The sequence below is a fragment of the Cololabis saira genome, chromosome 19 (assembly GCF_033807715.1).
Source record: "Cololabis saira isolate AMF1-May2022 chromosome 19, fColSai1.1, whole genome shotgun sequence".
In the NCBI taxonomy this organism is placed as follows: Eukaryota; Metazoa; Chordata; class Actinopteri; order Beloniformes; family Belonidae; genus Cololabis; species Cololabis saira.
The window spans coordinates 13,433,790-13,458,100 of NC_084605.1; the positions used below are offsets into that span (position 1 = coordinate 13,433,790).

Genomic DNA, 24,311 nt, shown 5'->3' on the forward strand with positions numbered 1-24,311 from the left:
TTACAGTTTATACATGAAGTATTTAAATGCAGTTATTGTATGCATGCAAGCAATTTAAAATAATACTATGTTGATCTTGTGTGTTCTTCCTGTATCTGGATTGAGAACATATGTATATTTTTTCTGGATAAGCAGTCAGGTTTTGCTGTGAGACCATTATTTTGACACCACAGAATCTGGTTTATGTGTTAACTAGATTATAGTTTACTGAATCTTTTTTTTTTTGGTCCATGGAACCACAAACAAACAAATACTTTTTCACAGAGACAGCATCATATATTTAACTTCGTTTACCATTTATTCAATCAAATAGTAGTCTGAATATGACAATTTTATTTGGATACATCTAAATATATGTCGTACAGTGAAATATTTCAGGCTTATTTCTTCAGACAGATAATCAGAGTTCAGCTGCAATATTGCTCAGATGTAAAAAGAGACTCCAGGCTAAAGCCGATGCTTCTTCTTCAGTGAAATGGACTTCCTGTTGCTGTGCTTCATGGTGTAGAGCAGTGCTGCACCAGCGTCTGTTAGAGGCTAGTAGAAAGATACCAATTTAGGAAAAAGCCCAGGTAAATTTCCAGCATTGTATAGAATTCTAGTTTGATGATGTGGAATTTAAATTGGAAATTAATTACCTGAGAATCTGAAGTGACAGACCTTCTCTGAAAAGACAAACAATAACAATGATTTTATTAAGTGTTTACATGTGGTGATTTGAACAGGAGGCTATAAACAGTGATCACTCACCCGTGTGAAGTCGTGGACATTGTTGTATATTGGCTCCATGGTTTTAACCCATTCCTGGAATGTCTCTGCGTCCTCTTTACTGCAGTTATGCTCTCTGCAAACACCCACACATTTTGGGAAGTATGACCGATTATCTTGCACTCCAAATACATATTCTACATAACAAACTGTATTCAGTCACACCTAGCTGCACCCTTCCTAAATTTGAACGGTCTTCTCATATGTTTTTATCAGAGTTTATAACGGCCAACCACTAACGGCCTTGGCCGGGTTTCCCAGATCAGTTAAGTAGTTCTTAACAGCGAAAGACTTCTTTCAAACCTTCTTAAGGAGCCTGTGAAAGAAAATCGCGTTTCCCAGAGTCGCTCTTAGCTTAAGTATCTCTTTCATTAAGAAGGAAATGAAAGATGCTGCTGACCCAGTCTTTACAACCATCTTAGTGAACAAAGACTCACAGATCCAGCCGCGTCAGGCAAATCAATATCACACCAAGTAATGAGATATTAAAACAATGCACCCCGCACAAGTTTTGATCTATTTTATACTTTAGATTTATATTGTTTAGCATTTATTGGTGACAGCAAAGGGGGAAAAAAAGAAAAATAAGGAATAACAAGTGTGTTCCTGTATATGCTTTATGCGCACAAATAAAACGATCATCATGAATATCATTTATTTGATGATTTGGCTGCTATACAGCATGTTCTCGCTGCAAATCAACCGCGTCACCGTGCGCGAAGCAGAACTGTTTTTATGAACGCATTCGTGCGTCAGCACTTCAGTCCCCTGGACGTGTGTCGGACCGCGCTGTCCAGGCAGCCGTGACACCTGCCCGAGCCCGAGCCCGAGCGCACCTATGTGATGACAGGGAAGCAGCAGCTGATCAACGGGATCCTTTGATGAATCGTTCATTACAGTCTCAAATATAATCAATGGTGTCGATTTATATTAAAGAATCTTTTTGCCCAGAAGAAAAAAGAGCGAAGACAACGACCCATAACTATTTTCTTCTCTTGAAAAAACCCACCTGCGGGATGCAGCAGCATCAGAAGAGCAGGAATACGTGCGTGGCGGGGATGCTCTCTGCAATCTGAAGCCCTCTATAATTGTAAAAAGAATTTAACTTATCACGGGTTCTTTTTGGAACATAACCCCTGCGAAAAACCAGGGATTGCTGTAATTCCACGTTGCGATTTGCGAAACTCGCCTTCTCTTGGCTCATGTTTTTGAACGCACACATACGCCCACCACGTTTCCTCCCGGTCTCTGCGTGTGGGGAAAAAAAGCCTCACTGTAGCCAGAAATAACGGAGTAACGCACCGTTTGGATGAAAAAGGGTCATTGAATTATATTTATCATCTTAACTTTTCATTATAACGCACAGGCAGCAGGGAATTAGTGCGTTAGGTGGCAGTGCTGCGTGTGAAAATGCGCTGATAGTGATCGGTGATCGATTTGCCTGGCATCGATTGATTTGGTTTCAGAACCGGACAGCTGCTCCAAAGAGCTTCTGAAAGAGCGAAACTAAAGAACGGTGTTAAGAAGTCATCTGGGAAACACCCATATCTTAGGGTTCTCTCTTAGTTCAAACCTTCTTTGAACCTCTCTTAAATCCTTAAGAGAGGTTGGATCTGGGAAACCCGGCCCTTGTCAGTCAGAGGTCCCTGGCGTTACTCACATTCCCCTCTCAATGAGCTTCAGCTGCATTTCTCCTTCCTTCATGGCGTCGAGGAAGCGGCCTCTGACGGCCAGAGCGGCGCTGGCCTGTGACGAGTTGAGCTGAATGATGGCCAGAGACAGAGAAGACAGGGCAGCGGAGCTGAGGAGGATCATAGACTCGTCATAAGTGTTCATCAACATTTACAGCAGCGACCTTGCCATTTATATTACTGTGCAAACACAAAAAAAACGACCACTTCGAATCTGCTCTGATAATGAATTGCATGACCTTCATTCAGAAGGCTGATCCTGCACATGGAATGGGCTAAGTGGTTTATTCAGTTTGCAACAAAATAGTAAAATGGATGCATTGTTTTTTTATATGCATGACAGCTCCAGTATCACAGCGACAGTCTTCTGTCTCCTCACATGGAAGTCACTGACAGACTAAAAATTGACTGCAAGTCATTTTTAAAGCTAAATTAAGTAATGTGAAAATGGCAGCATGATTACCTGTCATTAGTAACCTCTAGATCTGCAGTTAACACTCGGAGCATCATCTGTCCATTCCTCCGCTTGTATCTAATCTGCAGCTGGATGGTAACACGGCTGCCAGGAGCTGGTGCTGGAACTATAAGCAAGCACAAGATAAATTAAACTAAAGGATAGGAATAAACACAAATGATGCACAGATCTGCCATCTGTTTACTCCATGAAGCATTGCCACTTTTAAATATGTCAAAACCATTAAATCTCAGTTAAGATAACTTCACAAAAAATCTTTGTGATTTAGGTTTCGCAAAGCCTTACTGGAAGTTTTCACATATGTTTGTGTACGTGTCCTTTTCGAAGGATTTCTAAACTGTTAGGACAGTTGGCATGTAAAGATCATAATGGATATTTGCATTCTGGTCAAGTTAGAGCACAATCAGAGAAGCAGCAAAGTCATCACCTCTACACATAGTACAAATGTCTGTGCAAAACTTTATCTTTGAATGAGCCGTTGATATTTCCATGTGGATCAAAGCGATGAACTAATTGACCAACACTGACATCTTATAGTTTGTGCACATCATTGTGCACATCATCGCTTTGTTTTCCAAATTCCTGTTAGCAGCGTGACATTTATCCAGATGGAATTAATCCTGTCTTGGATGTTTCAACACACGGACCTCCGCTGTGCCCAAGGTTCGTTTTGTTATCTTTCCCTTTGTTAGCTGTTGTTTTATAAAGAATGACTTTGGCCGTGTCTCACTTTACACTTGTTGCCACAGTGATCTCACTGTGAGATCACGAGTGTGCTTCGTTGGCAGCAACAGATCCCATCACATCTTGAAATATTCTCCAAACCTGGCAGCACCTCTTGCTTTACTTTGAAATCCAGCTCATCTGCAGCTGAAAGTCAATAATACCGAACTATTTATCAGTGGCGTCTCACCTTCTGTGTTTTCTTCACTGGCTCCAAACTGAAAGGTAATTTCTGTGTCTGGGTTCACATTCCCCACCTCTCTGGTCCCTTTGTGTCCTGCCTCCTTCTCTCCTTTCACATGCCTGCAGCAAAGAACAACATGAATCAGTGCTGTGAGTTTTATTATTATCTTAACAATTCTTTCACAAGGCATGATCTCTTGTAGCATATGTTGGTATTGTGGTTATTGATCGAGTAAATCTTACAGTGACTTGGGCAGCAGTAATGTTACTGTGCAGTGTGTAGCAATAGTCCTGTTTTGAATAATGTGCTCGAACTCTGCGTGCAACCTGCTGGGACTGGCTATCACCACCTACAGGCCACACAAATTGACAAGAATGAAAAACGTATGATCTTATGTTTGAAACCTCACATTAAAAAGAGAAGGACAGAGTTGTTGGGGCAAATGACTTGCAACACAGCATCACACCACCTCTTACTTTCCCTCCAGTACGATCTGCAAGTCTTCCCAGCTCATCCAGCCTGCAGTCCGTTCCCTCTATGGACATCACAGAAACGGTCACACTGAGGAAACAAAGATGATCCAGAATGACCTTAATCACAGAACATCCGCATCCGCTGAGCAACATCTCGCTTTCTCCACCTTAAGATTTTGATTACAGTATGTACTTTTGTAAAGCAGAAACACTACTTCCAATATCTAAACCTATTCACTGTGTAAAAGTAGAGTACTACAGATATTATGACAGTTTTGGTTTGCACTAACCCTTGATCAGCAGCATACTCCCCCAGTTCCTGGTAGAAGATTGTGGATGAAAGGAGGGTACGAGCATCATTGTCCTCCTCTTCTAGATTTCCCAACTCTGTGTTGGCTTTCCCATCTGTACAGATAATCACCTTCAATATCACATGGGGAAAAAAAAATCAAGAATGTATGCTTTAGAAGACCAACAGAAAAATTCCACATAAAGTATTTGTGTGTTTTTATCGATTTATGCTGGTAAAGTTTGTAACCATAATGATGTTGCTGCCTTGAAGGTAGGTGAACTTTATTGAATTTTCTTATTTAATAATGTGGTTTGATTCCAGCTGGGTTTTTTATTCCTTATAATGCTGTACACCTTGCTCTCATCTGGTTTTCTGCCTGAACCCACAATGTGAGCTTTCTATGAGGAGGACAATTTTCCAAACCGCACAAACTCCTACAGAATCAGCCATACAATGTTGTTTAAATTATTCAGTTTAGTTTCATTTTAGAATATACACCATGCAATAGGTTGCATTTACATCTAAGGGACATACGAGGAAAACACACACTGAAAGTTGGCTTGAACTTACCTTGGAGCCTGATTGTCTGGAGGCCATCGCAATTGCAAGCAGAGCAGCTGGACCCAGAGCTGTGGCTCCATTTGCAGATAATCTTTCAACATGCGAGGCAACCAGAATAAATAAACATAAATACATAATGATATTCGTTTACTAATAGAATCAAACAAATAACAAAACACAGATGAGAGCACACAAGTCGCTCTTTTTCTTCCCACCCCAACACTTGTCTCTGTAAGCAGTCTTTGGTCTGAGAAAGAGGAGGTGTACTGGGTAAACTGACTCCAGCCGCTTTCAAATAGTCGCTTTCAATCAACTCTGCATCACTCAGGAGATGTGATGGGGCATTCTCATATCCGTGGACTGTCACCTGGAGGTGGAAACGTCAAGAGAAAAGCAACAACAGAAACAGTATAATAATAAACCACCGGGGAATGAGAGGAATCTGGGGGAAAAAACGCAACTGTGACTTTACCTGGTGGTTGAAGGTGATCAGACCTACTCGTGTGTTACACTGCTGGTCACCCAGCTCCTGAATGCACTGTAACACGGCCTCTTGGACAAACTAGTGCAAATAAAAGCATGATCACCTTGACAACTTGTTCCTTGACAACACCACTATACAGTTGTTGTTTACACAAGACTTTTGTCAATTGCCAGACTGACTGTGTTACTTACAGTACTCGAGTTGTAAAAAGAAATCAGGGGGGATGATGGATTTTATCATATGGGGACAGATAATTTGTGCTGATTACAAATAATATAATATATTACAAATAATAGCACTGACCAAAACACCTGCAGAAATACTGCAGGAATGACATAGCAGCGGTTAAATGCAGCCTTCTGTAAGCTTTAAATATCCACTGGGCTTACATCTAATACATCAAATTAAACACAATAAAAACAGTTTTCTGAACTTATCAATATGACTCTGTCCTTCACAGGATAAGAAAAATGGATCACTGCAAAAACTCAAAATGTTAACAAGAATTTTTGTCTTATTTCTAGTTCAAATGTCTCATTTTAGTAAAAAAAAAAGACTCATCACTGGAAAAAACAACAATTTTCACCTGTTTCAAGTAGATTTTCACTTGAAATAAGTAGAAAAATAGATAGATAAATTTTGTCCCACTGGCAGATTTTCCTACTTATTTCAAGTGAAAATTTACCTGAAAAAGGTGAAAATTGTCACATTTTTTCTGGTGTTATTTTTCTGGTGATGACTCTAAATGTTGAAATAGCAGTAAAACCACATTCATTGATGAAATGACATAAGGGATGGAAAGGGGGGTGTCAGTTTTACAGGGGGGATGATATGGACTGTTTTTATTTCAGGGGGGGATGCCATCCCCCCTCATCCCCCTTCAACTCGAGTACTGGTTACTTAAACCCTGATATAAAACAAATCTCATCAAACAATTTACCTGCAGCCTGGATTTGTGGACGATGCGCCCTCCCTCCAACACCTTGAGAAACAGCGACACCACAGGCCGTTTTCATTCATGCAAGTGCAGGAGTCTCACGCTGCCATGATAGTGCGTGAGTTTTGTAATACCTGGGAGGTGATGCTCATGGAGCCTGAGACGTCGATGCAGAGCAGCAGCAGGGCATCTGCAGCACACAGTGGTCCTTTCTCAGATTTGAGAGGAAAGATGCTATCCTGAAGACCATTTAGAGGCCGCCGGACACTGGGAGAGCTGGTCGAATCCAGTGATTCACAGAAGTAGCATGCATTCACCTGACAAGAAAGAATCAGGCATTTATGAGCAATTGTAGAAGTTTGGGAACAAAAGAGCTGAAGAACGCTTTTTGTGGACGAAGGAAAAACTTGTGTTGTTTATTTAAGTCTCTCATTTCAACTGCCCGTAACCAAAAGTAACAGAACACTAACTGAAAAGTCATCATCATCATTAATAACGGCTAGATTCTTGTGAATTCTAACCCACTGAAACTAAACAGTGTTCTACTACACTAATGCTTTTACAATAATGTAAATAAGGTAGTACTCACTCGTTTAATCTTATTTGTATAAACGCTCATTTAAATGTTTAAAATATTCAGATTGAAGTGAGTCATTAGGCAAATATAACCTCAGACCAGCAACAACACTTTTGACCCATGAATAATTGAATTACACAAATGAATACAAACACAGTCATGTGGGAAATTCTACTTACACCCACTTCTATATTTTATGTGGAAATTGTTCTTTTTAGACAAAAGAGGTTTTCTCCTTGCAACCCTTCCAATAAACTGTACTTATTCAGGTTTCATCTACGTGCTACGTGCACGTGCTACGTTTATGTGTACTGTGTGCTGTAACAGACTTTAATATTTAATATGCTCAGTTAGCCCTATATGGTCTGAGATATACTGTAGGTCTAATATTTCTTTGAGCTTTGCATGTCAGACGTATAATTTGCTAAGATGTTATCTTGACTGGTGACTCTCTTCAATGCTTCCCACTTGTGAATAATCTTTCTCACACTGAAACAATGAAACCCAAACTGTTTGGAAATGGTCTTTATAACTCTCCAGATCGATGTGCAACAATTGCTTCTCTAACACCAATGATTGTATCTTTTCTTCTTGGCATTGTGCTAACACACACTTGAATACTTCAGACAAGCAAACTGCCAAAACATCTGTTTTTATAAAGATTTGCACACCCTCTGATGATCACTTCCTCAACGCCTGATGAGTTGCAGCAATTGGTTGCAACTTGCCCTCTTTAATCCTATTAAAGCACTAAGGAGGTATTTTATGTTGCCCATGGGATTAATTTCTTATTGGCTTAATTTTTGTTAAACAAACAAGTTTAATAAAAAAAACAACAACATTTTGTTATTCATTCAAAACTGTTTTTACCTAATATTGATCCCACTGTAATCAAGTGGTTTTCTTTCTAAATGTTTTTACAAAAAAATGAAAAAAACAAACTGACTTTCATATGAGTGTACTCGACTACCTAGTAAGAATGTGAACATATGTGTTTGTATTGGTGATTACAAGGAGGTTTATAGACATAATTGACATTTTCAATGAATGGCTTCAACGTTGTGTTCTGTTTCCAAGTAAAGGTCAAACATGATGCAGTTACCACGTTGCCATAACAGGTGTCCAATACAGAGCGGCACTGGGAGCAGGAGGTGGGTTCCCCTTGTGTGGGTTGCACTGGAAAATCACAGTATCTTCATCACCATATGCAAATAAGACTAAAAATTTTACTTGATGGGTAATAATGATAAAGTCTGCTAACCTCTTTCTTCTGAAAGCAATTTTCCTAAACTGACAAGAACCACATTGGGATTTCCTGGCAGAGGTCCTTTATCTGCTGATCCTAATTTGGGAATAACATGGGCATAACCATTTTTGCATTTCACTTTTCCTTTGCATGCATGACACAGAATATTATAATTACCTTTATTTGTAGGTGAAGGGACACGTGGCGAGGCTACAGGAGAACTGGACGAGGAAGATGAGGAGGGTATCAGCTCCAGGTACTCTGGCATCCATGTCATAAATGAAGGCCTTGGAGGGAGGGGTGGAGCTGATATTTGATGTAAAAAAAACAAACTTAAATGATCTATTTGAGGTTTGTAACTCACCCAAGCTAAATTGTGTCCCACAACGTATAAATAAGCACACAAAAGACAATGTTGGCCTTTACCTGGTGTTGACCTAATGTGTGTATCAGCTGGCAGCTTCACCTCACCGTCTGAGCCTTCTGGTGTCTCCCGGGGACGTGTATTTAGATCAGATTCTTTTTTTGATTGATTGCAGATAAATGTCCGATCATCGGAGCTGCAGAGAGCAGCTGGGTGTTTGTGAGAAGGGGACAGGCTACCCGCTGCAGGTCTCATATGTGGTGGAAGAAGAGCTGGGGGAAGGTGGTACAGTGTTCAAAGAGCAATTCACACTGAAAACATCCATTACATACCGCAATACGTCTTGGTTATACTTCAAGGTTTTTGCATTCTGTGCGATTCTCTTCTTTTGCTTTTAAAATTATGTCAGATCTCTATTCTGTCGCGTGCCTTACAGCCCTGATATATTCCAGGAAAGTTACAGAAGGGGTTGCATGTTAACATACAAATGTCTGCAAACATTCACTCCAGACATCTTGTGGACATTACTGAGCCAGATGCCTTGCCAGAAGGGTTCTGCCATGCATTTGTGGAGTTATTTAGTTTTAATTTAGCTTCTCCTGTATAATGATCTCTGCCCTGAACTTCAAATACAACATTGCTCAGTTTCTGTTTGGGAGTTTTGTCCCACTATGAGCCAGTTTTTGCCTGAGGGTGTTGCTACATTTTAAGTGCACTGGGTTGTCACGTCTGGAGAAGTTCCTTCTAAGCTTCTCAGACACTCATGCCACATGGAATAGTTTTTTTCTTTTTTAAATTGTATTGCATCTGTTTTAGCTTTCACCTATTTATTGCTAACATGTTCTTTTTATATCCAAAGACAGGCACGGAGATGAACCAGGAGGCGGTAAGGGCCAAATATAATGATATACAGATAATTTGCAAAAAAAAAGAAAAGAAAAAAGGCAAATCATCCGTAAATCCTGACTGGAGGATAGAAAAGATGACCTAACCATCCACAAAGTAAAGTACGGTTTACATAAACACAGGAAATGATGGTCAACTAATGCAAGACAAGTGAGGAATGATCAGTAAACAGAAACACATGTGGAGAGAACCAAATAGACAAAGAAAGGGTATTTCAAAATAAATCAGTGAAAGACTGCATACAATACAAATACAATGCCACATCTGTTGTACCTGTCTTCTGAAGTGGTGTTGACTGCTGAGGTACTGATGAAGGTGCATCAGCTGCAAGCTGATTCTTGTTAAATTCTGCATTTTAATTCAAAAGCAGTGTTTTTCCCCCCAAATGCTCACCTGTCTTGGGAAAAGGAGCTGGAGGCTGCTTTACTTTTGCTTTTGCAGACTGCGTTGGAAGTGGAGGAGGAGGAGGAGGAGGAGGGGGAGGAGAGCGAGGACGACTCCAATTAACGGGAGGAAGGAGAGCTAAAATACATTAGAAAGAAAAAAACAAATGTAATGCTGTGCTCTGTCAGTCTTCATAAATCTGTTATATTTATGCCACGATACACTTGAACAAAGATGCTTAGTGCTTACTTATGCATGGTTATAATCTCAACAACTGAAACCACCTCACTATTTGAATGAACAAATATTAAAAACATCACTAATCACAGGTGAATTGAGAGCAGTTTATGAAGGGAGAAGTGTGAGCAACAGAAAAACAGAAAAAGAAAAAAAGATTATGAGATTAACTAGTGTGAAGAAAATGTGACTCAGGTGCAACAGCAAAGTATGGGAAATAAATGTCCTCAAAAAGACCGAAAAGGTGTGTGTCATTAATAACATAGTACATAACAGAGGTAACTAAGGTTCTGTAAGTTCCTGGATGACTGCTAGTCACACAGGTCACTCGGTCCTAACAGCGGTAGCTAACAGGTCACATACGAAGCTTTGCTTATACAAAACCTAAACCTGCACGGAGTCGGACAAGGCATATCCACCTTGTTTACCGCCATTTGCACTCAGGAAAGGATGAAACAGAACAGCACTCAGTCACATAAGATAAGTTCTGATGAAGGGGAAAAAGTATGTCTACTCATATTTCTACCCTGTAATTTATCCCTCAATATTTAATACTCTCTAATTCTTTGTATTTCTGTTTTGACCTTCTAACAATTGAGACCAAATAGTTTTTTTTGAACCAGACTGTACATTTTTATTTCTGCTCTAAAGTTGGACATTTTAACATGAGAGTCAACAGAGATTGACTCGCTTTTGCAGCCAGCCTCTATTGGTCAGTCGAGGAACTGCAACACATTAGTTCCACATGCTAATATTGCAGTGTAGCAGACTCAAACAAAGGCTTAAAACTAACTCTAACCTAAAGTAGAGCTGAATTCACAGGGGGGCTGTTCAGTTCCTCTTACAAAGTCTATGATTAATGCCAGCAGGTAATAGATGCAACGGTTGCAACTACTGTGTGTTCTTCTTTGATGGATTTATCAAATACACTAAATGTGCTTTTTTCCTTGCCGATCTTGCTGTCAACCCTTTATAGGGCAGTCAATAAAATACTTGAAATTTCAATATTTCAACTCTATATTAAAGGACCTCTTCAAACCTTTTCTTTTCTAATAACCATAGACTGCAGTTCTACTGGCCAAGTATGGCCACTTGACAGGTAAAGGGTTAATGTTGAAAACTTAACAGAATGTCAGTATGGCACAGAAATATGAGCGTGGAAGACGTGTGAGTGTAACATCTTAAATGAGTTCCCACCTGAGCGTTTAAAGGCGTTGGATTGTTGGCTATTTTTCTCGCTCAGTGATGGCGGCACATAAACAAACCCACAAGCAAATTCCATTGTGTTTCAATCTGCCAGTGACACAAAGGACACGATTAAATATAATGTGACAATTCACATTTTGCAAAAGAGGCCACAAGAACCAGTCCAAAGTCAATACAATCACAGAGCAATTGTCTCCAGAGAGAATGTGCCCATTCATATCATTAACTCTCATTAACTTTAATATCAGAAAGCTGATAAAGACAATGCAGCCAACTTGACTGATTAAGTGTAAATGAGTAAGTATAAATGAAATATACTTACTACTACAGGGTCTTTTGGATGATGACTGCAGAGTAAACCCAGAACACTAAATCCTCCCAGGGCTTAAAAAAGTCTCAACGGCTGTTAAACCTCCCGTCATGCATCTGCTCCATCTCAAACATCTTGTCCAGCAGGTTTCCTTCCTTGAAAGTGCATAGTCTTGCCAAAGAGTAGCGTCTTAACAATACTGGCAAGTAGGTAGGTCATCTATCTCGTGTTGCCTAACTCTAGTTAAACATTTAATGAATGTAAATACGATGAATGGATGAAGTAGAGCAGAACTGTGAAACAGGGAAGTAGTATGTCAAAGATGAAGTTTTGTTTTTTTATGATTGGTAAAGAAAAAACACTTTTTGAAACATGACACTTCCTTATCAAAACAGGACAAAAAAAAGGCAATTTTCAAGAAGTATTCACAAAACTTGTTTCTTCATGCACAATCGAGCGACTGCCTCCAGTATAATTTGAGCTGTACTGAATTTCAAACATTGTTTTCAATAATAAACAAACTCAGCCAGAATAGAAAACACTTTTCATTACAACTGCGTGTGCTCAAAACACACAGAACTCACAGATTAGTGCAAGCCAAAGTATTAATTTAGCACTTTACCCAAAGGAAAATGACCCAGTGTCATTATGGTTGGGTGCTGAATACTGCACAAATGATATTACATTGAATGTTTAGACGTAGCACTTGCACTGCATAAATTCAGTGCTGAAAAACAGAGAAAAAAAGTTTAGATAATTTATAATAATTTACGAATCTCTGAAAGCAAGTTAATCTGTTGCAGCATGAGTCCGTCAGCCAGTTCTACAAATCCCGAGTCATTTTAGACGGTTGTAACTTTGGACAGGAATGAAGTCCTGTATTTGTCAAAATTACAGGAAAGAAGTTTCTAACTGAAGAAACTCTGTTGCATGTTTAATGTTCTTAAAGAGAAAACATACAGTAAAAGAAATCATGTCCCATGTTTCAGAGATGCAGCAATAGTGGTTTGGATTCCTTCTGTATTTTGGATTATTACTGTAAGTCCATCCATGCCTTTTCTATACTAATTTTATCCTTTTGCAGGATCACGGGGGTCTGCTGGAGTCTATCCCAACTCATTACAGGTGAGAGGCAGGGGTTCACCCTGGAGAGGTCGCCAGCCTATCACAGGGCCGATTATTAAGTCACTATTTGTAATTTGGTTGCTAAACTATAGTACAGAGGGCAAATTAACTCCAAATCTGCCTAAATTAGGTTGCACACATTGTTCTGCCTCTCTCTCTCTTTGTGGTGCCAATGACTACGAAAACATCATCAAACTAAAACTAAACCACTCTAAAGTCTTGGTTTTCCTTCCTTGTATATACACTTCTGCTGACGATGTTTGACTTCTGCAACCTGTGATCACCATTAAGTACATCACAGTGAAACATGTATTTTAATGACTGGGGAGGGGTTTGGAGTTTCACTAAATAAACAAATTAAAAGCAAAGGAAAACTGGTGATTCTGGTGACTGGAGTAAAATTGCCAGACGTTTTGCAGACAGTTTTTAATCAAAAAAGAAAAATCACTTAAGAGAATTATATGTAGTGTCTTGGTAGTCCGGTACTGCAAGCTTTTAACCCACATATGACAGATATGTGTACTTTTACCTTTCAAACCTTCAAGGTTACATCTACATTTGGCAAAGTTGGTAATTCATTATAGAAGCAAAATATTTAAGATCCCAAATGGTTCTTTTCTTTCTTTCTTTCTTTCTTTCTTTCTTTCTTTCTTTCTTTCTTTCTTTCTTTCTTTCTTTCTTTCTTTCTTTCTTTCTTTCTTTCTTTCTTTCTTTCTTTCTTTCTTTCTTTCTTTCTTTCTTTCTTTCTATCACAAAGAATTAAAGTAAAATAACATCCCATTCTGACTATTCCCTAGAAACCTAGCCTGTCTAGTTGCTCTACTTTTCCCCGTCTTTGATAAGTCTGGAATTTGACATTGATTTACTACGAACAACGACGAGAGTTTCTCTGGATGCTCATGGACACATACAACCAATCAGAGAAACACAGCATGTGACATAGATGGACAGACGATCACACCAGTATAAACAAAAGACATCCAAAACTGTGTTCTGTGGCATCAGAAGGCTGGTAAAAATACAGTTTTGCTGTAAAACCCTGCTATTAACCCTTGCCCTTGCCAAGATATCAATAGTATTTCTGTAGCCATCTCTTCTGTTTTGAATCGGCTGTCTTGAATGCTCTTCTATACGTATTCTCCTAAAAGTCCACCTCTGCCCTTCTATGTCTGGCTCGGTACGTTCTGTACCAGTGGAAATGCCACAGAATGTATGAGAGGGTACCAGATCTGGTTTAGCTAGTTAGGTTACCAGAAAGCACTTATGTTTTGCTAGACTGAAGCACTAATGCTACTCTAGATGTGAATGTATATGAAGAAAATTTAACAGAATTAATTAAATGTTTCTCTTTCTTCCCAAGTGTAACATTATAGTTCTGAGGTGGAAAAGACAATTGTCAATTTGATCCTTAATTACCGTATTGTTTTTCTGCTCTGATGCAGTGTTTTCTCAAAATTTTAATTATCTGTTATTTGCCCGTAAGAAGGTTTCTGATTTCATTGTAATCTCACAACCATCACAATATATGACTATTGTCCACAGCTCGGAGTTGTAATTTACAACTGAAATAGCTAAAAAGGTTAAGTATGTGTTTAAACATTTTAAAGTTAGAATCTCATCAAATATTCCCAAAAGTCTGTAAAAGCACAAACATCTTCTGCTTCATTTAAACATAATTTTTCAGTATGTGTCCATAGAAGATTTAAACGTCCTTTATTACACTTGTATGAAATGCTGGCTTTGTATGTCTTCATATTTTAGATGACTTCAGGTATGTTTGACCTCTTCAGCAGATGATGTAAAAAAAAAAAAGAGAAAGAAAGCCTTCTGGCATCGACATCCGCACAAACATTCATCATTCTGAGCAGCAGCGCTTAAGTGGAGGAACAAGCAACAATCATGTGTTAACATGACATGAGGCAAAAATAATGATATTTTGAAATTCATCTCTTTGAGGTCATTTCTGTTAGCTTCTACGTTGTATCCATGAAGTAAACATTAACCTTGCACATAACAGCATTGTAAACCTGAGCCTGAGTAAACCCCATCTATTATTAATGGCTTCATCTTCATCAAAGTGACCTAATGACTCAGATGTGGTGGTAGCAAATATAAATCTCTTTTGTTTCATCTTCACATGCACACCTGCATGCAAACACACACTCCTGTGTGTCTGTATGTATATATATATATATATATATATATATATATATATATATATATATATATATATATATATATATATATATATATATATATATATATATATATATATATATATATATACTGTATATATATATATAAACCTTTAGCAAAAAGTATACTGTTGTCTTTGTTAAGTTAAATCATTATGTAGAATAACTCAAAGTAAGATTAAGATTATTTGTGCTTTTAAGCTTTACACTTCAAAAGTGACCGGAAGCAGATAACGTCTGACATTAACACAAAATCAGTGTGACGACATCTTAAATGTTGAATTATATTTCAATAATGATTGAAAAAGAAAAACAAAGAAAAAACGCGTTATTTTTCAGGAAAAAGTTCATATCTGAATTAGATGGACATTGTGATATCACTCAACAACTTCAACATAATTGGCTGGGTAGAAGCCCTCTTTCCCGCCGCTCAGGACCCCTCGACACCAGCCTTGATCGTCTTCCTCCTCAACCTTCAGAAAGACTTCACCTGCAATTAAAAACAATACATATCTACTCAGTCAAAGCCACTATTGGTAAATAGCTCTGCATTTGTCACACACACACACAAAAATATTTGAATTGATGAATCAATTCAACACTGGACTTTGAGGTCAGGCAGATTTTTTTGAGCCTGAATTGAAGTCCCTAGATGTTCTTAACAAAGGCAGTAGACCAGTAACTTTTACCTTGTAAAACACAAGAGATGCTGGGTCATTCCCTTTCTATTAAAGTGGAGACAATGGTAAATAAAGGACTTCTGCATCTTTTGAGGTAATTTTCAGTTTTTTCCAAGGGAGAAAAACATGGATATGGACGTGTCGATCCATATCCATGTTATCATTATTATCATTAGAAGATGTCTGATGACTAAATAGAGTTAAAAAAATATCACAACTAAAGCATACAATTAAATTGATATTTATTTTGCAGCTGAAGCTGCTCATACACACTGCTGCACACACATAAGTAAATGAATGAATAAATAAATAAGTAAGTAAATAAAGAATAAAACGCAATTAAACTATCCTTCACCTGCTGACTGACCCTTTAAATTACCACTGAGCTGCATTAAAGGGATTTCTAGCATGTTGCGGCTAAATGCAAATTCACCTTAGGATATCAATGGGTATCTCACAAAAAGTGGACAAACCGATGCACTGTTTTAATCTTACCCTGGATCTCGTTCTCACCTACGGTGTTGAAACTCCCTTTTATCCGACCATTATTTAATAATGTTTGAATTTAATATTGTCGATGTTGAAGTGCAAAATAGGAGGGATTATTTTAGCAGATGTTTGTCTGATGAAGTTATTGCTAAATTTAAGGAGGCCATTGTTCATCTTACGACAGTGGAAAATAGTGAAGTAGTCGAGGCCAGTGACCTGGGTTCTACCTCTGATGTTGATTTTCTTGTTAGTAACTGCTGATTTGTTGCATTCAGCTTTAGATGAAGTTGCTCCTTTGAAAAGGAGGGTTTCTAACCATAGAAGCTGAACTCCCTGGTATAATTCAGATATCCGCATGTTGAAACAAAACGTGCGTAAAATGGAAAGGAAGTGGTACTCTTGTAAGTCTGTAGATTCTTATCGTGAATGGAAAGATATTCTAATAGTATATTAAAAAAGCCATTCACAAAGCCAGAACAGCTAATTATTCATCATTGATAGAGGATAACAAAAGTAACCCATGTTTTCTGTTCAGCACTGTAGCCAGGCTGACAAAGAGTCACAACTCTGATGAGCCGTGCATTCCTGCAGCTCTCAGTAGTGAAGACTTTATGAGCTTCTTTAACAGTAAAATCATGAGAATTAGAGAAGAAATCAACCAGCCGGTTGTGCGCGTTTCTTCAGCTTTGGTGACTTCCCTAGGCTCTGACTTGACTCTAGACTGTTTTGATCCTATAGACCTCCCTGAGCTGACCTCAGTCGTTAATAGAGCTAAGTCTACCACATGTATGTTAGACCCCATCCCGACTCGACTATTCAAAAATGTTTTTTCTCTTATTGGTGCGACAATACTGGACCAGATCAACCTATCCCTCAACTTAGGATATGTAGCACATGTTCTGGGTCTCTGGAAAACTTCTAGAGACAACCTTAGACCCTATACAAATACAATTGAATTGAATTGAATTGAATATCACCTAATCTTACACATCCGAAAGGCTTTTTCATGAACACCAGTCAGATATTTTGACAGATCTTAAGAAAACTTGTCACAAGTCACATTGTTTAAAAAAAAAAATATATATATATATTTTCCTCAAGTTGCTGGAGGCCTTTTATATAATTTCATGTAATTTAATAATTAATATAATTTTTATATAATTTCAATTTCCTGGCCACAAAACTCTCACACGTGTTTACAAGCCCGTTAGCCATAATTTTGGAGCGATCGATGATATTTACATCTTCCCATTTACATTTATGCTGATGCAATGATTGTAACCTGTATTAACCCTGGAATGATGTCATTGCTTCCCACGCCATGTGTCACCTGCTTTAAAGGACAGCTCATCCCCCTCCTCCCCCGCGTAGTCGTACAGAGCTCGCACCTTCACACCTCCAATCATCACGCTAGAAGGAGAAATAATGCCAAAAGCTGTCAAAAATGTCCATTGTTCACTTCTGAGTTCTTATCATTTATTTATTCATTTACAAGATATAAAAAGAACACATCTCTTGATAACTCACGGTCGGCCTTCTTTTCCTTTGCGATCTCTCTTCTTTCTTTTTAGCTTTTTTACTGGCGGGACCCATTCCTGGAGGCAGAGAAAAAAGTAACACACTGAACAATTAAAAATGGAAAAACTAATTATTATCAACACAACTTGTAGGGTAATTTTCTTTGACGATTAACTTCAATCATTTTATTTATTTTTTATATCAGAAAAACATCCTTTTAAGGATTGAAATTTTTCTAGTAAATAATTTTCTATACATATATACCTCAATCTTTGGCCAGTCGGTCGGCATACCAGGACCATGATTGTTCTTCCACCATTTGAGATCTTCTTGGTCGTCGATGGACATCAGAGTATGATGGAGCTCGCTGTAAACCGCCTTCACACTGACATAAAGACACAAATGCAGTGGTTCACAGATGTCTGCTTTTGTGCACATTTGTTCACATGTTATGGACACAAATGCTCAGGCAGCTGCTCACCTCTCATTGTTGGTGATGTCCAGATGTCTGTGGATGGAGAGAAAGGCCTGCTTCAAAAAGCTGATCCTTTTCCTCTCTTCCTCTTGTGACTGCTCAAAAATGGCATCCATCTCTTCCATGTAGTGAGGCGTGTAGGACGTCACATCCTCCAGCATTTTTTCATATCGATCTCTAATCTGCAGGCAGCTCAAGAAAAAAAACAAAAAACATTTTGTGATGAATAGTTGAGTGTCTTCCCCAGGGTGATGCTTTGTCTTTTTTTTGTTTTTAACAGAGAATCTAATATGTATAAATCATCTGGTACTCTTCCGTGTTCCCATGCTGTGGTCTCCATAAACATCTAGCAGAGTAGCAATAACCCATCTCCATATAAGGGAAATGCTTGGAGCAGAAATTTAAGGTTGGGTCTCGTGTTTAGAGTGAATAAATATCATTAGAGGCTACACGCCAATGAAACTCTCTGGAAAAGCAGATCTCAATGCTGTGAACCAGGAATGGTGAGAATCAGTATATGTGGCACAACAGCAACATTTGTTTTGACATCTCACCTTTTCCTTCTCCTCAGTTGCTTTCTCCCTGGCTTCAATGATCTTCTGCTTTTTCTCTTCACTCATCTCAGCGTTCTCGTTTGCTTGCTTCTCTTTGTTGAGAGCGACATTCTCCTTCTGACAGGACTTATGGTAAGCAACTCTGACGTTTTCCAACTGTTGAATACATATTGATAGGTGTACATATTACTTACACGATGGAAAAAAAAACCCAAAACATTTCACAACAAAGTTGCATAATAAAGGCTGCAGAAATTATAATTAATCAATAACAACAAACCACAATCAGTTATGTCAACTTCTGAGTAAAAATGATTGTTAAAATACTTTTTCTGTCTTTGTCAAAACAAATATCTCTGCACACATCTAGTAATTTTTGATAATTTTTAATTAGATTCATGTGTTTTATGTGTGGGACCAAGTTAGCAGTTGCCACCCTTTTCTGACTACTGACTTCTCACATGCTGACATTGATCAAGAGCCCACTGCATTAGGTCCAAGCTCACAGGAAACCAACACAGGGTCACTTTTAGACTTGCAGGGTTCCACAAGCTGGCAACATTACAGTCCCAGAGCACATCACCATGGCAACATGGAAAAAGTTTCCATGACATTGTCTTATGTGTTTTAATGCTTGACCATGATATTTTCCACTCATCTAAGTCATTTTATTGCCCAACCATAACCAAGTATTTTTAATATCTAAGCTTAATTGAGTACTGTTTTCTTCATATACGTGCACATCTATAATAGGAACATTAGAAATGAAATAAAGATAGAACAATGAAACAAGTGAACAACGGCAGTCCCAGTGCTGATACCAAGCATATGTCTCATGCTTGGATCTCTGATGTCTGTCCCCCTCCTCCATTTACACCTACTGTATCTACACAATCCATGTGTTTGTTCATAAGCCAACCCGATGAAATAATCATTTTTGTTTACAGTTCATTATAGCAGTTACTGTCACTATTACCATATGGCAATAGGGAGCTTTTGAGGCGTTTCTTGTGCATCGGGAAAGTAACTTTTCTGGGGTATCCTGTATGAAGAGCTCTTGATCAAGAGCCATGATGAGAAGTGAATGGTTGCTAAGTAAGATGAGAAAAAATATACCACTTCCGTTCCTGTTTAGTAAATATGAAACTCCCAGCAGAAGATGCTTAGCTTAGCTCTTGCACCATCACAAATGTCAATAAGTTTCCCTACCACAGCATTGTAAGGTATTTTAAGGTGATTGATGGCAATGTCTATATAGTACGACATTGAACAGCTGACAAGAGAAATTAACACCATGGTAATGTAACAACAACAGAATGCTCTGCTTGGATTTCTCATTGACAACCCACCTCAACTTGGTAAAGACCAACCACATTCTCTCATGGAAACTGTGCTATAGCCTTTGTCTGCAACTCAATATTCCTCACAACATTGGAAGATAGCACAAGTGCTTTAACTGACATGAAGAAATAAGAGACAGGTCTCAATTCAGTCAAGCACCTGCTAAATTTATAGGAAGCCTGAATGTTGCAAGAAATGTTAATTTGCGAGTTGCAATGATGCTAGTTGGGAATTCGTATTATCTTGGACAGAAGGTAGTACTTTTCCTGCTCCCTTACTCCTGGTGGAACACCGAGCCAACTGTGTTTGTGGTAAGCTAAATTAAGAGGCTGTATAAAAAATGTAAAAAATATTAAAACTTTGAAGTCCATTTTTCTGTAGCTTTCAAATGGATGAGAAAGTCTTCATCAAAAAATATAGCTTTCACCTGCAGTTAATAATCATGTCAGCTGTTACACACACATATAAATATAAATGTTAAGTGTGCTGGACCTTCTGCAGCTTTTTGGACCAGGGTTTCTGCGCACGTGAAAAACTTGTGTTGTTGTCATAGCTCTCCTTGAACCCACAGAAGAGTTTCTTGGGGAAGGTATCTTTCTGCCAAGTCTTCACCCGCTCTCCTTCTTCTGCAACCAGCGACTGGGAAATGGAAGAGTGGAGGGCGGACAAACGCTCGGTGGAAGTGAAGAAACACTGCCACGCCTTCATGAGGGAACCATAAAGCGGTCCTGTGGGAAAAAAAGAATAAAAGACGCTGAAGGACACTGAGTCATGGAACCAGTGAAGGAACAAGAGGTGAACTGCTCAAAAACATTTGGGAGAACATGTGCTTTTAGGGTGGATGGACTCACCAACACCCTGCCTCTAATACTTACTGGAATCCACTATGGACTTCCACTTGCTGCTCCATTGGCTGAGCTGCTGAGCGTACTGCTTTTCTACCTTTGCTCTCTCCATGAAGCAGGCCATTATATCGTTGCAGGCCTGGAAGGACTGGTCAGTTCGGTGCACTGTTCGTACATAATTGCTTGGCTGGGAGGAAGGGAGGGGTAGATGGTAAATGTACATAGAAATAATCAAAATTATCACATTTCAAACACACACACACAGCTACTTCTTTGGATTAACTATGTAGTGTTACATAGATTTTATGATAAAGATAATCCTCACCATCCAGAAGCTCTGTTTCTTGGCATCCTCGAGCGGTTCTTTTGGAAGGCTCGCCATTACTGGGAATGTCTCTGTCTCAGAAAGCATAATAAATATCTGTTTGTGTTACCAGAGAGTTGCTAGAGTGGTTGGGAGGCATAATAAGTAAGGAAAGAGATTTCATTGGGAAGCAGATGACACTGATTATTATGCAACTGGTTGGACATCCATGCGGCATAATGTGCAGATACAGAAGGCTGGATTCCTTGTAAACAAAGCTGCTCTTCCTGCACGGCAGACGTGTTGACAGCAAATAAATGTCAATAGAAACCTTGCTGTATGTCTCGCTCGAGTTTTTGCTATTACAGCTTCAGTCCAAGCAAGGTATAATTTAGATTTCACAAAGCACTGATACCCCCAAAACCGTCTGCATGGGTAAGGGGAGTGTCGTTCCAGTGGCAGAGTGGAATTCACAGGGGTGGGATCTGCCAGCAGGACAAGAACAGCTGCTCCAGCATTCTTCCTGTTCCCTTCCCAAAATAAACAGCAGGGAAAGGTCATCTTTCCCTTTGCAGTGACTAATAAAAGGCCTATTAAAACTAAGTGTCTCCATGTCTGACTTCTGGTCATTCACTTGATGCATCATAACCCACAAGAGTTCACAACGGCAGCTACTTGATCTGGCCACAAATTCAACATTTTATTATAATACATTTTACTCATTGCAGATATTTTTTGCAAATCGTGGGAAGAGTGGTACATGATGCAGTCAGAAGAAAGAGAGAAAAATTAACAAAATAACCGTCATGCATGTACAAACATGCAAAGGACAGTCATATTTAAAACTATTTATGTCATTGTGTTTGCTTCGTGAGTAATTAAGCCACTAACCACACCTCATTGCAAGACTGAGCTTGAATGTGAATGAGGCTCATCTAAAAACTTTCATGCATTTCTTTGATCGTTCTGTCATATTTTTCTGACTTTCTTTAGGTCTGTAAGTGAAAACATGATAGAAAGTCTCAGTGGGGTCACACTAGAGTGACTTTTTGACTTCTGTAAGGCATGCAGAGTAGAAGAACAGAAGTACGCATGAACAACTTTGAAACAACTGACAGGCACACCCTTTCCATTTATCACACAGGCAAATTGTAATATGTTGATATGGTGCTTTACTTCTAAAAACTCAATTTACCAGTCAAGAAAGAAAAAAAAAATCAATAGGTGACAGCTGAACAGTCATGTCTGGAAGCAACCATCACTTACATTTCTCTCTGAATCACCAGTGATTACTCAAGTGACCACTTGTTAGTGTAGTTCAAAGCCTGCAGAGGATTTCTCTCCATGCGTGTCTCCCCCTCTCCCAGTGTGCCTCTCCTCTCTAACACACGCTTCTCCCCTTCTCTCGCTGACCCACTTATTCCACAGCATTTAAAGTTACACACACACGCATTGTTGATCGCAAAGTGGGTGTGAAACCATTCAAGCCAGAAGTAATAAAAAAATAGATTATTAAACAAATCAAAACATTTGCATGGTAATCACTCCCATACTTATTGGCTTCAGGGCAAACAAAGGAGGAGGAACAAACTTACCGCTGATGCTCTCCTCCTACTTCAGCGAGGAGTCTAGTTAACACCAGAATGAACTCCTGCTCCTTTTCCCTCCCGTGTTTTTATTTTAACCCCATCATTTACTTCTCTAACTCAACAAGTGCCTCCCTATCAGGTTGTTTGGCTCTTCTATCTCACAGTAGCAGTGCCCCTCTTCACTCTGTTATTAGAAAAACAGCTGGAGTAGTCCCCCTCCTTCTTTCTCCATGCCCATCCCTCCTCCTGTCTCTCTCAATATGGTGCTAATGAGAGCTTAACTTTCATTTCAACTGATCACAGAGTGGTGCGAGTGTGGCACACAGTCATTGACTATTATTAGGGCATGCATGTGACAACAGGGATGGAGAGTGGTGGCTCCCATATACTGCCATATTAGCCCCAATTATCCCCATGCTCCTCTGCGACCTGCCAATCTCTTTGATAAAGTCTAGAAAGCAACGTGCTCCCCTACGTGGTTATTACTTTTTCTGTCCTGTTGGTATCTGGATTCAAGCCAAGAGTTCAAGGAGGACGCTGATGTCATGCAAGTTTAGCATTAATTTACTGCAGTTGCTCCCCAGAGTGGCAGATTTTTTTGTGGCCAGTTAGGAACAAGGGAAATATGTCGTCAAGAAACCAACATGCATCCTGCAACAGAGGAGTGAACTGAATAGTTACCCACAGAAAATCATCCTGATCAATTGTAGCCTTGTGAATAAAACACTGATGTTAGTTGTTTTTGTATTTTTCCCCCTTTTTTATGGTAATCATTGTTTTTGAGGTCGTAGCTAGCTCCACTTTGTTCACAGGTGAGCAACCTTAAGAGCATTTAGATAATCAGTTTGATGATTACGCAGATGAGTTTTCCAAGGAAAGCTTGTTCAACAGATGAGCAATGAATAAAGTTTCTGCTGAAATTCAGTAGATTAGTTTTTGCACATACAAGGACACATCATAAAGGAGTTATGGCTTCATATTAAGCGTGTGTGTCGTCGCTGAAGAAGCCACCCTTTGTTGCCTTTTAAATTTGGGCAACATCCAATGGTCATCTGAGGGAATCTCCAATGAGCACATCTTTAAATCATGTAAACTTGTGTAAACCATGACGTTTTCACCCAAGTAGCTTTGGCGTCTAAACCCTACCCTACTCATAACTAACCTGCTGCATAGTAAGAATATGGCAAAGTTAAAGTGCCTGTAAATGCAGCTCAAACTATTATTTTAACTTTCTGGCAACATTATGGGAAGGATTTGTACTTGAGTCTTTCTCAGAAGTCTTGTGGGGTGAGAGTTTTTACGCAAAGACAACTGTCTTAATGTGATTGACAGCTGACAGACATATAGTTCAAATCCAGATGAAGCAAATAATTGCTTT

General features: G+C 39.0%; 2 protein-coding genes across 6 annotated transcripts; both read right to left on the reverse strand.

Annotated features, from left to right (window-relative positions):
- Nucleotides 1–126: 126 nt before the first annotated feature.
- LOC133419873 (circularly permutated Ras protein 1-like) lies at nucleotides 127–12,153 on the reverse strand. 3 transcript variants are annotated; one of them, XM_061709344.1, is made up of 21 exons: nucleotides 11,831–12,153; nucleotides 11,500–11,595; nucleotides 10,075–10,203; nucleotides 8,838–9,047; nucleotides 8,589–8,717; nucleotides 8,427–8,507; nucleotides 8,268–8,341; nucleotides 6,723–6,905; nucleotides 6,592–6,633; nucleotides 5,640–5,729; nucleotides 5,383–5,534; nucleotides 5,177–5,258; nucleotides 4,605–4,735; nucleotides 4,318–4,402; nucleotides 4,084–4,190; nucleotides 3,848–3,960; nucleotides 2,923–3,040; nucleotides 2,429–2,569; nucleotides 751–844; nucleotides 639–665; nucleotides 127–537 (listed from the first exon to the last, which is right to left on the reverse strand). In XM_061709344.1, the coding sequence occupies exons 2-21, from the start codon at nucleotides 11,582–11,584 to the stop codon at nucleotides 448–450; spliced, it is 2,163 nt and encodes a 720-aa protein (XP_061565328.1). In that variant the 5' UTR covers nucleotides 11,585–11,595; nucleotides 11,831–12,153; the 3' UTR covers nucleotides 127–447. The 3 variants fall into 3 exon arrangements, with proteins under 3 accessions (XP_061565328.1, XP_061565329.1, XP_061565330.1); XM_061709345.1 differs by lacking the exons at nucleotides 127–537; nucleotides 639–665 and having other exon boundaries at nucleotides 750–844; nucleotides 2,429–2,529; XM_061709346.1 differs by lacking the exons at nucleotides 127–537; nucleotides 639–665; nucleotides 2,923–3,040 and having other exon boundaries at nucleotides 750–844.
- A 1,201-nt stretch (nucleotides 12,154–13,354) lies between these two features.
- On the reverse strand, nucleotides 13,355–23,117 carry LOC133419874 (protein kinase C and casein kinase substrate in neurons protein 2-like). 3 transcript variants are annotated; one of them, XM_061709349.1, is made up of 10 exons: nucleotides 22,940–23,117; nucleotides 21,366–21,436; nucleotides 21,071–21,227; nucleotides 20,688–20,923; nucleotides 18,855–19,010; nucleotides 18,307–18,482; nucleotides 18,090–18,210; nucleotides 17,835–17,902; nucleotides 17,638–17,717; nucleotides 13,355–15,628 (listed from the first exon to the last, which is right to left on the reverse strand). In XM_061709349.1, exons 2-10 carry the CDS (start codon nucleotides 21,420–21,422, stop codon nucleotides 15,516–15,518), a joined length of 1,164 nt encoding a protein of 387 aa, XP_061565333.1. In that variant the 5' UTR covers nucleotides 21,423–21,436; nucleotides 22,940–23,117; the 3' UTR covers nucleotides 13,355–15,515. The 3 variants fall into 3 exon arrangements, with proteins under 3 accessions (XP_061565333.1, XP_061565332.1, XP_061565334.1); XM_061709348.1 differs by lacking the exon at nucleotides 22,940–23,117 and adding an exon at nucleotides 22,611–22,892; XM_061709350.1 differs by lacking the exons at nucleotides 17,638–17,717; nucleotides 22,940–23,117 and adding an exon at nucleotides 22,611–22,893.
- Between the last annotated feature and the right edge of the window lie 1,194 nt (nucleotides 23,118–24,311).

What these genes read in the sequence shown, in the direction of transcription:
- LOC133419874 (XM_061709349.1), bottom strand. Translation starts at nt 21,422, where the DNA reads ATGGCGAGCCTTCCAAAAGAACCGCTCGAGGATGCCAAGAAACAGAGC. An exon ending in CAACTGAGGAGAAGGAAAAG is followed by an intron (nt 18,483 to 18,854) that starts GTGAGATGTCAA and finishes AGCTGCCTGCAG; the next exon opens with ATTAGAGATCGATATGAAAA. An exon ending in CCGACTGGCCAAAGATTGAG is followed by an intron (nt 17,903 to 18,089) that starts GTATATATGTAT and finishes CTCTGCCTCCAG; the next exon opens with GAATGGGTCCCGCCAGTAAA.
- LOC133419873 (XM_061709344.1), bottom strand. Translation starts at nt 11,584, where the DNA reads ATGGAATTTGCTTGTGGGTTTGTTTATGTGCCGCCATCACTGAGCGAG. An exon ending in GAGTATGCTGCTGATCAAGG is followed by an intron (nt 4,403 to 4,604) that starts GTTAGTGCAAAC and finishes TTGTTTCCTCAG; the next exon opens with TGTGACCGTTTCTGTGATGT. An exon ending in CAGTGAAGAAAACACAGAAG is followed by an intron (nt 3,041 to 3,847) that starts GTGAGACGCCAC and finishes GCTTGCTTATAG; the next exon opens with TTCCAGCACCAGCTCCTGGC.